Source organism: Macaca thibetana, chromosome 18, assembly GCF_024542745.1.
Source record: "Macaca thibetana thibetana isolate TM-01 chromosome 18, ASM2454274v1, whole genome shotgun sequence".
NCBI classification, from domain to species: domain Eukaryota; kingdom Metazoa; phylum Chordata; class Mammalia; order Primates; family Cercopithecidae; genus Macaca; species Macaca thibetana.
In genome coordinates, this window is record NC_065595.1 from 68,740,139 (window position 1) to 68,754,995 (window position 14,857).

Consider the following 14,857-nt stretch of genomic DNA (forward strand, 5'->3'; position numbering starts at 1 on the left):
TAAAGAATGCCAAAGTCCAGATGTAAGCACCATATTCACCCTCAAGTGCTGTCCAGCTTAGACGGCATTTACCCATAGGAACTGTCAGCGTTAATTTGTAGTTTGTTTCACATAATTGGCTGAAAGTGTTAAGTATTAAAAACAACAAAAAACTACTTTGTGTTCTTCTGAGCAATCACTGTCACTAAATTACGTCCCTTAATACAGATCGTACTAAAGACTTAAAATCTCATGTAATGTTTGAAAATCGTTTGCTTTAGTTTCCTTTTGTTCAATAAGCAAAACAATTTGATCTTAGCAACCCAAACCTTTTTTTGTTCCAGCTCTGTTCAGATTAAGGTTATACTTAAAGAATCCAAACTTTAAAGTAGAACTTAGTTGGGGATTATTTAATGGAGAATATTTTCAAAGTGGTTTTTTGGGTAGCTAATTCACCCTTTGCAGTTATAGTACAATATTTACACATAAAAAAGTAATTTACCCACAACTTTTTGGAACATATTTAGGTATGCTAAGCTGCAGTTTTTGTTGTCAGGCTTGTGAATTGTTAGAAAAAGCAGTTGGCTGCCTATGTAGAGCAGGACTTACACTTGGAATGTAGTTTAATTTTTGTCTGACTTTTTACCTTTTTAAAATTTTTTTCCCTTGAGACAGAGTCTTGCTTTTCGCCCAGGCTGGAGTACAATAGTGTGATCTCAGCTCACTGCAACCTCCACCTCTTGGGTTCAAGCAATTCTCCTGCCTCAGCCTCTTGAGTAGCTGGGAGTACAGGCACCCGCCACCACGCCTGGCTAATTTTTGTATTTTTAGTAGAGACAGGGTTTCACCATGTTGGCCAGGCTGGTCTTGAACTTCCTACCTCAGGTGATCCACCTGCCTCTGCCTCCCAAAGTGCTGGGATTACAGGTGTGAGCCACCATGTGATGTTTTTACGTTGAAAACAAATTCCTGAATTGATGGGCATATTTGCTTAATATATCCGTGGTTGCTTTGACTTTTGTTCTGACTGTTGAGCTTTTCAATTATCATTTTACTTTTGGTTAAATTCACTTTTGAAGTTAGTTTTTTGTTTTTTTGGGTTTCTTTGTTTTTTTTTTTTAGGTAGAGTCTTGCTCTGCCACCCAAACTGGAGTGCAGTGGCGTGATCTCGGCTCACTGCAACCTCTGCCTCCCAGGTTCAAGTGATTCTCCTGCCTCAGCCTCCCAAGTAGCTGGGACTACAGGCACCCACCACCACGCCTGGCTAATTTTTATATTTTTAGTAGAGACAGGGTTTCACCATGTTAGCCAGGCTGGTCTTGGACTCCTGACCTCAAGTAATCCTCCTGCCTTGGCCTCCCAAAGTGCTGAGATTACAGGTGTGATCCACAGCGCCTGGCCTATTTTTAATTAATTTTTTAATTTTTTGAGACAGTGTCTTACTCTGTTGCCCAGGCTGGAATACAGTGGTGCAATTATGGCTCACTGCAGCCTCAACCTCCCAGGCTCAATTGTTCATCCCAACTCAGCCTCCCAAAGAACTTGGACTACAGGTGCACGCCACCGTGCACGGCTAATTTTTGTATTTTTTGTAGAGACGGGTTTTGACCATGTTGTCCAGCTAGTCTCGAACTCCTGGGCTCAAGTGATCTGCCTGCCTCAGCCTTCCAAAGTGCTGGGATTACATGTGTGACCCACTGTGCCCAGCCAGTGTAGTCTTACATGTTGGTGTTTAGAGAGAAATTGTACGACCTTTGGGCAGATAAATATTTCATAACAAGAGGTTTGTTATTGGTCAGGTTGCTGTTCTCAGATCTGCAGATCTGCCTAGCAAGGGTGGGTGTAATGGTAAAGAAAGCTTGTATGTTTGATTTTCTTTTCTCCGTATCTTCTCTCTTCTGAATTTGAATGTTTTAAGGAATTAAATCAAAGGTGGATGAGCTAAAAGCAGCCTATGACCGGGAGGAGTCTACAAACTTGGAAGAATATGAGCCTAACACTGTAGCCAGTTTGCTGAAGCAGTATTTGCGAGACCTTCCAGAGAATTTGCTTACCAAAGAGCTTATGCCCAGATTTGAAGAGGCTTGTGGGAGGACCACGGAGACTGAGAAAGTGCAGGAATTCCAGCGTTTACTCAAAGAACTGCCAGAATGTAACTATCTTCTGATTTCTTGGCTCATTGTGCACATGGACCATGTCATCGCAAAGGAACTGGAAACAAAAATGAATATACAGAACATTTCTATAGTGCTCAGCCCAACCGTGCAGGTACATGGTCTTCTCTTTTTTTTTTTTTTTTTTTAAGAGGGAGTCTCGCTCTGTCGCCCAGGCTGGGATGCAGTGGCGAGATCTCAGCTCACTGCAAGCTCCGCCTCCCGGGTTTACGCCATTCTCCTGCCTCAGCCTCCCGAGTAGCTGGGACTACAGGCGCCCGCCACCTCGCCCGGCTAGTTATTTTTTGTATTTTTTTAGTTGAGATGGGGTTTCACCTTGTTAGCCAGGATGGTCTCGATCTCCTGACCTCGTGATCCGCCCGTCTCGGCCTCCCAAAGTGCTGGGATTACAGGCTTGAGCCACCGCGCCCGGCTGGTACATGGTCTTCTCTACACGCATACCCTCTGGTCCTGACACTGCGGGACTGGGGTAATTTTCTGTTGCTCAGTCACATGTAAAGCAGTGAACCTGAGAAGACAGGTGATGGATTAGCTTGAATACAGGTCTTTTCCTTTCATAGTTTGGACCGTGTTGGTGTAAAAGATAATGCATATACTTGCCCTTTAGCTTGTAGTGATGTAATTTGAATGTGGTACAGTCTTTGATGTGGGTTTATAAACAAGGTCTGATGACAAGGATCCTTCATTAGTGGAGGAGGAGCCCATGGCATCTACAGTTACAGAGTTCATGTGTAGAATTTGAGAGATGCCAGTTATTTCATCAGTAGCGTTATTGCTTCATTATATCACAGACACACATCAAACTCAGGCACAAAGGGACCTAACGTTAATTCGTTTGGTTGAAGATGTAGCCTGAGGATTTCAGTGTGTTAATTGGTATCTTTTTACGACATATATACTTGACTTTCCTTTATTGCTGCTCAGTTGGTGCTGTCATAGAGTATATGTTTTCTTTTAATTAGAGTTAATGATATTTTACTCAGGCCAATAAAAAGGGAGATGATAAGTTATATTTATTATCTTAAGCCCTGTTTTTGGCCAGTAGTCTGAGTCACCGTAAATCACTGTCACTGTTATTAGAGTGTTTTTTTATTTACTAAAGAGTCTTTCAGTCGGGCAGTGGCTCACACCTTTAATGCGAGCACTTCAGGAGGCTATGGCAGGAGGATAGCTAGAGGCCAGGAGTGCAGCCTACGCAACATAGCAAGACCCCGTCTCTACAAAAAAATAAAAAATTAGCTGGGTGTGGCAGCATGTATGTATAGTCCTAGTTACTTGGCAGACTGAGGTAGGAGGATTGCTTGAGCCCAGCAGTGAGCTATGATCATCCCACTGTACTCGTCTCTGGGTGACAGAGCAAAATTCTATCTCTAAAAAATACTCTTCTGTTATTCATTGGTTACACTTTGAAAGCAAAATGTTTCTCAGATTTTAGTTTGATCATTCATATTAGGATTTCAGGATCTGGTAAATATTACATTGATACTTAATATTACTATAATATAATAGAGATGGTTGTATCATAGAAGAGTCAAGTGTGTTGTAAGAGTAAGTTTTAGGTAGGAAGTAATTTCTTTTAGTAGCTTTTCAGCCAACCTAATGCCCTGGTCTCCTAGCATGTGAACATCCACACTTAAATGCTGGCTGTGTCCAGGTATTTGTTTCTGGAGTGAGGGCTTTCAACCTCAACCCAGTTTTACTGCTCTGGTGCTCTCACTTCCCTCACGGTCCTCATTCAGCCATTGTAGCTGTTAAAATATCTCAAAGTAAGTTGAAAATAAAGAACATAAGATGTTTTAGCTGGGCATGGTGGCTCATGCCTGTAATCGCAGCACTTTGGGAAGCTGAGGTGGGTAGATCATTTGAGGTCAGTAGTTCGAGACCAGCCTGGCCAACATGGTGAAACCCCATCTCTACTGAAAATACAAAAAAATCAATCAGGCGTGGTGGCGCACACCTGTAATCCCAGCTTACCAGAGAGGCTGAGGCAGGAAAATCGCTTGAACCCATGAGGTGGAGCTTGCAGTGAGCTGAGATTGTGCCACAGTACTCTAGCCTGGGCTACAGAGCGAGACTCCATCTCAAAACACAAAACAAAAAAACAAAACAATACTCAAAAAAACATAAGGTGTTTTAATCAGTTAATACTGTAGTGATAGAAAAAAAAAAAACAAATGAATGGGCATCAGCTTCTCTATCCTTTTCTTGGTTTTTGTTTTTCCTCTTCAATTCTTTCTGGTGCTTGAATACATGATTTAACTCATATTTTATGAGTCTTCTTCTTAAATTGACCATTTTCTTCTTAAATTGACCATTAACTAGCAAAGACTGTGTTGTCAGTACTGGGTAGAATTTTCTTTATGTGTCCAGGATTAAAGGATATATTATGTTAGACACAAATAACTGAAATAGAATGATAATTTTAATGGTTTTCTTGTAAATCTTTTTTTCTTAGATTAGCAATCGAGTCCTGTATGTGTTTTTCACACATGTGCAAGAACTCTTTGGAAATGTGGTACTAAAGCAAGTGACGAAACCTCTGCGATGGTCTAACATGGCCACGATGCCCACACTGCCGGAGACCCAGGCGGGCATCAAGGAGGAGATCAGGAGACAGGTGTGTGCACCCTGCCTGCCACAGCCTGCGTCTGCATTGGCCATTGTGGAGTCCAGTGGTGATGGGCTCTTGTTTTCTGAGCACTTTCTGTGTGTCTGGAGCTATGTGAGGCACACTGAAGTCAAAAATTCCCATCTGGTACTGTTTCATGCTGAATAAGTCGGAATACCATGGTGGAAAGAGCATAGTTTTTGGAATCAAAAGACCTGGCTTTAAATTCTTGCTCTGCTTTCAGTTATAACTGATTTTAGGCGAATTCTTAACCACCTTAAGCGCTGGTGTTCTTGCTTTAAAATGGGCCCTCTTAAAGGATTGGTGTGAAGATTTTGCCACAAATGAGACAATACATGAAACAGGCCAGGCACGCTGTAAATAGTCTAAAAATGTTTGCTTTTTCTGGACAAGGTTGCTGTCATCAGCCATATTTTATAGATAAGAATATTAAAATTTGGGGAAGTTAAGTAACATGATTATTTATTATAGACCCAAGAGTTGAGCCCAAATCCTGGGCGTTTTTACTATGTTATTTTGATGGAAGTAACCATGCCGTGTTTGTGTGGGTGTGTGTAATCAAGACTAAATAAGAAAGTTAATTACATTTGATTATTTATTTGCATGCACTTTATCAAACCCCTGCTTGCTTTTCCTCCCTTGTGTCTGCCGTGAGCTCCCAGTTCTTACTAGTTAATGATGATGACATTGGAGATGGGGATGTTAAGTATTATTGAACCAATACAAATTAGCGAATAATTCATTCGCAAAACAATAAGAATGATTTTTCAATCATATCAGTGCCATTATTTTACTCTAATGAAATAAAGGATAATTGAAAAATAGTTGATTCTTCATCTTTAGAAATTGCATGTGTTGTTTAAGAGAAGAGGATATGGAATGCAACTTAGTGTGTGGCATTGCTTTCTAGGAGTTTCTTTTGAATTGTTTACATCGAGATCTGCAGGGCGGGATAAAGGATTTGTCTAAAGAAGAAAGATTATGGGAAGTACAAAGAATTTTGACAGCCCTCAAAAGAAAACTCAGAGAAGCTAAAAGACAGGTGGGTTACTAGTTTGATACCTAATGTTTATAATAGAACGTGTTGGAGTCTTTTATGTCCTTTATGTGCTCTTTGAAGTATTTTCTTTCTTTCCTTTTTCTTTTGATATTGACCAGGCTGGTCTCAAACTCTTGGCCTCAAGTAATCCTCCCACCTCGGCCTCCCCCAAAGTGCTGGGATTACAGGCATGAGCCACCACGCCCAGCCCAAGTTCTTTCTTTTAAGATTATAGATAATGTCACTTGAAGTGAACTTCTCTGGTGGGAAATTTATTCACTAAAATGTTTCTAGTCCTGTATTATTGATATTGCAGCCTGGTGTCAGTCACATGTTTCAATGTAATCTAGAACTTTTTTTTAATTTTTTTTGAGACAGGATCTCGCTCTGTCACCCAGGCTGGAGTGCAATGGCATGATAATGGTTCACTGTAGCCTCGACCTCCTGGGCTCAAGGGATCCTCCTACCTCAGCTTTCTGAGTACTGAGTAGGTGGGCCTACAGGTGTGTGCCACCATGCTCAGCTGATTTTTTATTGCTTGTAGAAATGGGGTCTTGTTATGTTGCCCAGGCTGGTCTCAAACTTCTGGGCTCAAGCAGTCCTCCCACCTCCCAAAGTGCTGGGATTATAGGCATAAGCCACCATGCCTGGCCTAGAAAGTTTTGTTTTAATTAAAAATGAATTTACTAAAAAATTTGTCATTTCCTGCTCGGTTATACCTGTAAACAAGGCTTTCTGCAGATGAGAAGCAGGCTGGATGGTGACACACCTTCGGGGACTGCTGGAATTTGAGGCATTTAGTATCAGCTCTTTGGAAATGTAGTGATGAGGGTTGCCTGGAAGGTCCTGAAGATCAGGAGAGATTCTGTTTATGTAATAAGAAGAAGAGGGGCATGCAGTACCTGATGAGTTTAGGGTACACCAGTCAGACTTTTGAGTTCCCTCTTGTTTAGTGTGTGTTGCTTGGTTCTGGGACTGTGAGTGGACCAGCCACAGCAACAGTAAAATCCCAGATCTCTGGATCACCTTAAAATCCACATTGCAGATCCACTGCAGCATCTAAACAGCACATCCAAGGATCATTAGTTAGCCCTTGCCTGAATTGGGGAACATGATAGTAGGTCTCTGTTGTGGTTGTGTTAAAAAGACAAAGGCAACCTGAGTCCTTCTGTTTCTTTGAGGTTAGAGATTTGTATTCATGTGGAGGATAGCTTTGTGAGACGGGGCGCATTCGTGGAACTTTTCCACGGCACTCCGGGGTATGGAATCTAGCGGAAGCCCTCTGCGTGTTTTCCTTCTTTCCCTAGCTCACCAGGTTATCTCTCTCTTGCTTCCTTTAACTGTTTTTTTGTTGTTGTTGTTGCTGTTAAAAATTTCCCTTCATGTCTCAGCCTAGAATTAGGTATTAGAGACGGACCACTCAGGCTTCAGGGGCAAATTGTAATTGTTAATCATACAGCATTGCCAGTCAGCCTTTAAATGAAGAGTCCCCTGACTGACCTAGGACAGGGCTGATGGAGGTTTGGCTTTCGTTTATCTTGCTTCTACATCTCGCTCAGATAAAGGAATCATGATATAGCAGCCAGAGCCAATATAAGAAGGGATGGATTAACTTTGCTTTACCGATTTTCCCGATGCTGTGTTTTCACGCCAGCTCATTAATTCACAAAGTGCACAAAAGATTCCACAAAAGTCTAATGTATTTTTATGTATTAGCAATGCACAATTAGATATTGAAACTAAAAAAAAAAAAAGAGACCTAAATAAATGGAGAGATAAATCATGCATGTGGTACAGAAGATTCAATGTCGTTAAGATGTTAGATTTTCCCAAATTTCAACTTTGAGGAACAAATGACTTTTAAAGAAAGAAGTAACTTATATTAACAGACTAAAAACAAGAAAAACCCACAACATCATATCAGTAGATGCAGAAAAAGATTTGGTAGAATTCAGTACTTATTCATGATAAAACTCCCAGCAGATAACTTTCTCATCGTGATGAAGTACATCTACAAAGAATCTACAGTTATCATACTTAATAGTGAAAGACTAAATGCTTACCCTAAGATTGGTGTACACTGCAGGGATTTCTGCTCTTACCACCTCTATTCAGCATCGTACTGGATGTTCTAGCCAGTGCAGTAAAGCAAGAAAAAAGACATGCATATTGGAGAGAAATAAATTTTTATTCTTGGATAACATGATTATCTGCCGAGACCAGCTCAGTCGGGGAGACCCTAACCCAGCGGCAGTAGAGGAATTAAAGACACACACACAGAAATATAGAGGTGTGGAGTGGGAAATCAGGGGTCTCACAGCCTTCAGAGCTGAGAGCCTCGAACAGAGATTTACCCACGTATTTATTGACAGCAAGCCAGTGATAAGCATTGTTTCTATAGATTATAGATTAACTACAAGTATTCCTTATGGGAAATAAAGGGATGGTCCGAAGTAAAGGGATGGGCTCTGGCTAGTTATCTGCAGCAGGAGCATGTTCTTAAGGCACAGATCGCTCATGCTATTGTTTGTGGTTCAGGAACCCCTTTAAGCGATTTTCCGCCCTGGGTGGGCCAGGTGTTCCTTGCCCTCATTCCAGTAAACCCACAACCTTCAGCGAGGGCATCGTGTCCATTACGAACTGTCACAGCGCTGCAGAGATTTTGTTTATGGCCAGTTTTGGGGCCAGTTTATGGCCAGATTGTGGGGGCCTATCCCCAACAATTATCTACATATAAAATCCTAAGGAATCTACAGAAAAAGAACTAATCAGTGAGTTTAGCAAGGTTGTAGGTTACAAGATCAGATACACAAATGTCTACTGTATATCTATATATTAGAAATGCACAATTGGGTATTAAACCTCAAAAAAAAAAAAAAAACCTAAATAAATGGAGAGAGACATCATGCATGTGGAACAGAAGATTCAATATCGTTAAGATGTTAGGTTTTCCCAAATTGATCCGTGGGTCCAGTCCCAATCAAAATCCAGACAGATGGTATTTGTGAAAATGAGTAAGCTCTTCTAAAATGTATGTGGAAATACAAATGACCTAGAATAGGTAAACAGTTTTGAAGAAGAACATAACCGGAAGATTGGAGGACTCATACTACCTGATTTCAAGACTTGCTACAAAGCTGCAGTTAATTGAGACCATAGGTATTGGATACGGATACACATACAGAATAGAAAGTTCAGAAGTCGACCTACACATATATGGGCAATTACTTTTTAATGAAGATACTAAAATAATTCAGTGGGGAAGGGATATTCTTTTCAACAAATAGCACGGGAACAGATGCAAAGAAAAGAAAAACTTTACCCATACAACATATGCAAAAAATAGCTTGAAATGAATCATAAACTAACACTAAAAAAGCTTCCAGAAGAAAAAAAAAACAGGAAAAGATCTTACTGACCTTGGCTTAGGCAGTAATTTCCTAAATAGGACACAAAACCTATTATAAACTATAAAAGAAAAATTTGATAAATTGAATTTCATCAAAAATTTAAAAACATGATCTTCAAAAGGTATTAAGAAAATAAATATCCAAGCCAGAAGCTGTGACAAAATATTTGCAAAAAGCTTGTGTCTGATAAAGGATTTGAATTTTTTTTTAAAAGATGTTTACAGTTTAATAAGAAAGCAACCAATTTTTAAAAGGCAAAAATTTGAACAAATACTTTACCAAAGATCATATATAGATGACAAATAAGCACATGCAAAGACTCTCACCATCATCAGTCATTAAGGAAATACAGATTAAAAGTACTCTGAGATAACAGTATACATCAGCTAGAATAGGTTGCTCTTGGTAATGCAAAATGGTGTAGCCATTTTGAAAAACAGCTTGGCAGTTTCTTATAAAGTTAAACATACTGTTACTTACCATAGCACCCAGCCTTCCCACTCCTAGGTATTTATCTAAGAGAAGAAAGCATTTGCCCTCACAAGGCACGTGCGAAATGTTCCTAACAGCTCCAGTTACAATAGCTTACAACTAGAAGCAACCCCAATGTCCATCAGTTGGTGAATGGATAAACAAATCGGTGTACATTTATTCCATGGCATATTGCTCAGCAACTGCTGATACAGACAACCAAGTAGATGAATCTTAAAAGCATTGTGCTAAGTGAAAGAAGCCAGATAATCACATTACTTACTGATTGATTCCGTTATGAAACTCAAGGAAAGGAAAAACTGCAGCGATGGAGACCAGGACAGGGGCTGCCAGATGTCGGCGGATGGTGGAGGAGCCCAAGGGCACTTTGGCGATGGAAATGTTCTAGAGCATGATGGTGGTGCTGGTTCCTTTTGTTTGTGAACACTAAATTCTGTGCTCAAGATTTACACTCCTGACCACACGCTCCCTAAGTATTACATAGGTAATTTCTGTGGAAGAGTACCAGAAACGGCAAGTACATTCACCAGAATTGAGTATTTTTGACAGTGCAGGCACAGACTAAGATTTCCATGTTATATTCCAAGCCCAGTTACCAAATGCCCATCCAGCTAGATGGTTCATCTGACTGTTACTGTTTCCATTCTAGGAAATGAGAAGGAAACGTGTGAATTTGTTGAATCTGTGTTACACATAGGCTGAGCAGTTCTTTTTTATTTGTCTCACTTGACAGGAGTGTGAAACCAAGATTGCACAAGAGATAGCCAGTCTTTCAAAAGAGGATGTTTCCAAAGAAGAGATGAATGAAAATGAAGAAGTTATAAATATTCTCCTGGCTCAGGTAACCTAAAATCTTTTTCTTTTTTTCTTTTTTTTTCTTTTTGTTTTTGAGATGAAGTCTCACTGTTGTACCCTCGGCTGGAGTGCGTCGAAGCGGGTCTCAGCTCACTGCAGCCTCCGCCCCCGGGTGCAAGCGGTTCTCCTGCCTTGGCCCCCCAAGTAGCTGGGATCACAGGCACCTGCCACCACGCCCAGCTAATTTTTGTGTTTTTAGTGGAGACGGGGTTTCACCATGTTGGCCAGGCTGGTCTAGAACTCCTGACCTCAGGTGATCCACCAGCCTCAGCCTCCCAAAGTACTGGGATTACAGGCGTGAGCCACTGCGCCCGGCCTGCAAGGCTCTTAATGGTCATTTAAACATAACTTGAGAAGCTCTAGTACAGATGTGAGTATTTTAACCAAAATCATAAAGTGATTTTGAGGGCCTGTGTCTGTTTTATTTGTCCCTTCCTTTATGTTGTGTTTGTTAAAATGTTCGGTTATGGCGAAAGAAATGACCTTATATTCACTAATGTCTCCTTACTGGGCATTGTTCTAGATGCTTAATCTTATTTGGTCTACACACAGGTCTGAATTATAGGTCTTTTCCCTAATTTCCAGATTAGTGGTACTTGTTCCATATTAATGAGATCAGACTTTTAAAAATATTTTAAAAACCGTTGTTCCTAACATTACAAAGTCTGGGATCCTTGAAATGTTAGGTACAGATTTTTTCTAATAGTTGTTGCTAATAACACCTTTTAGATATTTTGATTTTATTCTTTGCAGGTTAAAGTCAATTGTTGGAGGCAAATTGTCTTATCAGTCCTTCACTGATTTAACAGATACCCCTTTTGTGCCTCCTGTATTCCAGGCATAGAGCTGAAGATGAGCTCATTTCTTTCTGTATTTCTCAAGTCAGCCTCACTTTGTTCTGGAAATTGCCAGAGTTTAACCAGAAAGGAATGAAGTTCTAGGCTCTGACAACATTGTGTCTGGGGTTCCAGAAACTCATGTGGTTTCCCTAAAGCCCAATAGGTTTCAGTCCTTCTCTGTCACCTCTGAAACATGTGTTGTTTGCCTCACGGAGCACACAACTGTTTTCCCTGAGGAGAGGATGAAGTCCCAGATTACGCCTTTGTTTCAGGGTTCTCCGGTCTGGTGTGTGTTGGAAGGTTAGCTTTAGTAGGTGTGCAGAGGTACAGGAAGTCCCAGGTTACGCCTTTGTTTCAGGGTTCTCCGGTCTGGTGTGTGTTGGAAGGTTAGCTTTAGTAGGTGTGCAGAGGTACAGGAAGTCCCAGGTTACGCCTTTGTTTCAGGGTTCTCCGGTCTGGTGTGTGTTGGAAGGTTAGCTTTAGTAGGTGTGCAGAGGTACAGGAAGTCCCAGGTTACGCCTTTGTTTCAGGGTTCTCCGGTCTGGTGTGTGTTGGAAGGTTAGCTTTAGTAGGTGTGCAGAGGTACAGGAAGTCCCAGGTTACGCCTTTGTTTCAGGGTTCTCCGGTCTGGTGTGTGTTGGAAGGTTAGCTTTAGTAGGTGTGCAGAGGTACAGGAAGTCCCAGGTTACGCCTTTGTTTCAGGGTTCTCCGGTCTGGTGTTGGCTGGAATGTTAGCTTTAGTAGGTGTGCAGAGGCACAGGAAAGACATCTGTGTGTTCCGAAGCATTTGGGCAGTGCTGTGCCCTTCACCTCCAGGAGAGAGGTTCCCAGCGCCGTTGGTGTTTGTGGGTAGTTCATTTTGGCACGTGACCATGGTGAGTAGTTACCTTCTCAGCACCGGCTCGTCTGGAAAGAACGTCTGTCCCCAGCTCCTCATCCCCACAGCCACCTTCCGTTACTCTCCTAAGTTTTGTCTGCCTTGCTGCTTTTCTGAAGGTCGGAGGGGCTCGCTAGATCTTGGGCAGATAGTGATTTTTTCCCCATTCTTTTAATAAGACTGATGATCTTATCAATCTTAGAAATGGATATTCTGGTAAAGCAGAATATTGACTATTTAAATACCTTTGGGCCAGGCACGGTGGCTCATGTCTGTAATCCTAGCACTTGGGGAGGCTGAGGTGGGCGGATCACCTGAGGTCGGGAGTTCGAGACCAGCCTGGCTGACATGGTGACACCCTGTCTCTACTAAAAATACAAAAATTAGCCAGGCATGGTGGTAGGCGCCTGTAGTCCCAGCTACTCAGTGGCTGAGGCGGGAGAATCACTTGAACCCGGGAGGCGAAGGTTGGAGTGAGCCTAGATTGCGCCACTGCACTCCAGCCTGGGTGACAGAGTGAGACTCTGTCTCAGAAAAACACAAAAAAACCTGAGGACTTTACAGAGGATGGCGGCTTATGGAAAGGTGGGAAACTTTGTGATGGTCTTCCCTTCACACCGATCTGCCTTGAAGGTGACACTGACGCCAGCCAGACATCTCTTGGATCCTTCTTTTCCTAGTGACCCCATCAAAGGTCACCATAGCCCTACATATGTCTGCTTTCCTGAGACATGGGGAGGCATTAAGAGTGGGAAGCCAAAGCCAGTTTCATCCCTCAAGCCCTGGCTCCTCCCCGTGTGGTGGCCTCACAGGTGCCTTCACAGGAGGAGGATATGGGGTTCCTGTGTGGCATTTTGTTATTGAGAAAAATCTAGTCATTCCCCCAAAATAACTTTACCTTTTCTCCAAGAAGCCTTTTCTTGACCCTAATGAAATAGGATGTTTTTGGTTGTGCAGGACATAACTTGTGTTCAGCACTCAGTGGGGCTCAAGAATTCAGGGCAACATGGGAGACCCCAAACAAGTGACATTTCCTGGGCTAAAACTCTGCGGTGTTCACCAGTGATCATTATTTCAGGAGAATGAGATCCTGACTGAACAGGAGGAGCTCCTGGCCATGGAGCAGTTTCTGCGCCGGCAGATTGCCTCAGAAAAAGAAGAGATAGAACGCCTCAGAGCTGAGATTGCCGAAATTCAGAGGTAAAGGAAAGCCAAGGTTTTGAAGCTTCTGAGACTGTTTAAATATAACCATAATTGTTTTAGCTCTCAGACTTTCCTACAAAAGAATAAGGCATGTGAAATTAATCATCTTTAAGTTTCTTATTTATTAGGTCTTAAGAATGGTGTTATATTGAGTAGAGTCATGAAAACGTCGTAAATATAAAAGGAGGTCACAGACAAGCACGCCCAGTAGCATCTTCCTTTGTCTCTCACCTTTGCAGTCGCCAGCAGCATGGCCGAAGTGAGACTGAGGAGTACTCCTCCGAGAGCGAGAGCGAGAGTGAGGATGAGGAGGAGCTGCAGATCATTCTGGAAGACTTACAGAGACAGAACGAAGAGCTGGAAGTGAGTTTTGGGGGAAATAGGCAAAACGCGTACTAACTTTTAGAAAGTTGTAGAGACCACATATTTCCCCTCAGAATTGTCCTTCTTTTTCTCGGTCACCAGCTGGAAGGCTGAGTAGAGAGGAATTTAGGGGGACATCTCACCGAGAGTCTGTAGGACATTAGTCTGTAGCTAAGTGCTGGCCAAGCAGATGGCACCTGTGTGTCTTCCTCAGGCTGTGAAGTGGCGTTCCGTGACTTTAGTATGACACGTAGAACCTTCTCCAACCGATGTAAAGGCAGGCCTCACCTGACTGTGCCAACCTGAGCAGCTTTGAATGACCTAGTCTCTGTCCCCAGAGAAGGTGAACAGGAAAATCGGCGCTAGTGATGGAAGGAACAGTCTCCCGAGTCTCCCTGTGGGTGAAGCAAGAGTTTCTCTTGTCCTTAGCCCGAGAAGCAGCAGGTGAGAGGGAATCGGTGCTGAGAAACCAGGAGAGGCTGCACAGTGAAGAGAAGGCGGCAGAGAGAAAGGTCTAGATCACAATTTCCCTTCTTACCCCAAATAAAAGTTTGTGTCCAGATATTTTGCCTAAGGATTGAGAGAAGACATCCTTTTCATAGAAAGGAATCTAAGGACAGAGGGACAGCTCTGTGTCCCTCATTTGGGTTGGCTCAGTGGCTGGTGCGAACCAGAACTACCCCCTGCATAGAAAAGCAGAATATTCCACACACAGCCACTGACTCTGAGTAGGAAAACAGAATCCAGAAGTATTGTACTTGGAGTGTAGGCTGAATTGCTGTAATAAAGAGAATAACATAGTGGTCTAAACAAGATGGTGTCTCTTGTGTGGCAGGTGGTCCAGCCCATCATCCTCCACACCAGTTTTTTCCACGTGGGGTCCAACGTGGCTGCTCTGTCTTGCCACTCCTAGCAGGACTAAGTTAGCAGGGAAGGGAGAAGGCATGCCCAGTGGCCAAGGACAGGGTGCACGCGTGGCACTCGGTGCTTGTGCTTA

General features: G+C 42.4%; 2 protein-coding genes across 5 annotated transcripts in view; both read left to right on the forward strand.

The window, feature by feature from the left end:
* Positions 1-14,857, forward strand: part of RAB31 (RAB31, member RAS oncogene family) — a 431,066-nt gene that overhangs the window by 84,857 nt on the left and 331,352 nt on the right. The gene's annotated exons all lie outside the window — the stretch shown is intronic.
* Positions 1-14,857, forward strand: part of RALBP1 (ralA binding protein 1) — a 63,840-nt gene that overhangs the window by 45,889 nt on the left and 3,094 nt on the right. For all 4 annotated transcript variants that reach the window (XM_050767377.1, XM_050767376.1, XM_050767379.1 and 1 more), the window contains 6 exons: positions 1,898-2,247; positions 4,609-4,770; positions 5,693-5,824; positions 10,457-10,564; positions 13,373-13,494; positions 13,737-13,860. In XM_050767377.1, the coding sequence (XP_050623334.1) occupies positions 1,898-2,247; positions 4,609-4,770; positions 5,693-5,824; positions 10,457-10,564; positions 13,373-13,494; positions 13,737-13,860 (998 nt within the window). The remainder of the gene's footprint in view (positions 1-1,897; positions 2,248-4,608; positions 4,771-5,692; positions 5,825-10,456; positions 10,565-13,372; positions 13,495-13,736; positions 13,861-14,857) is intronic.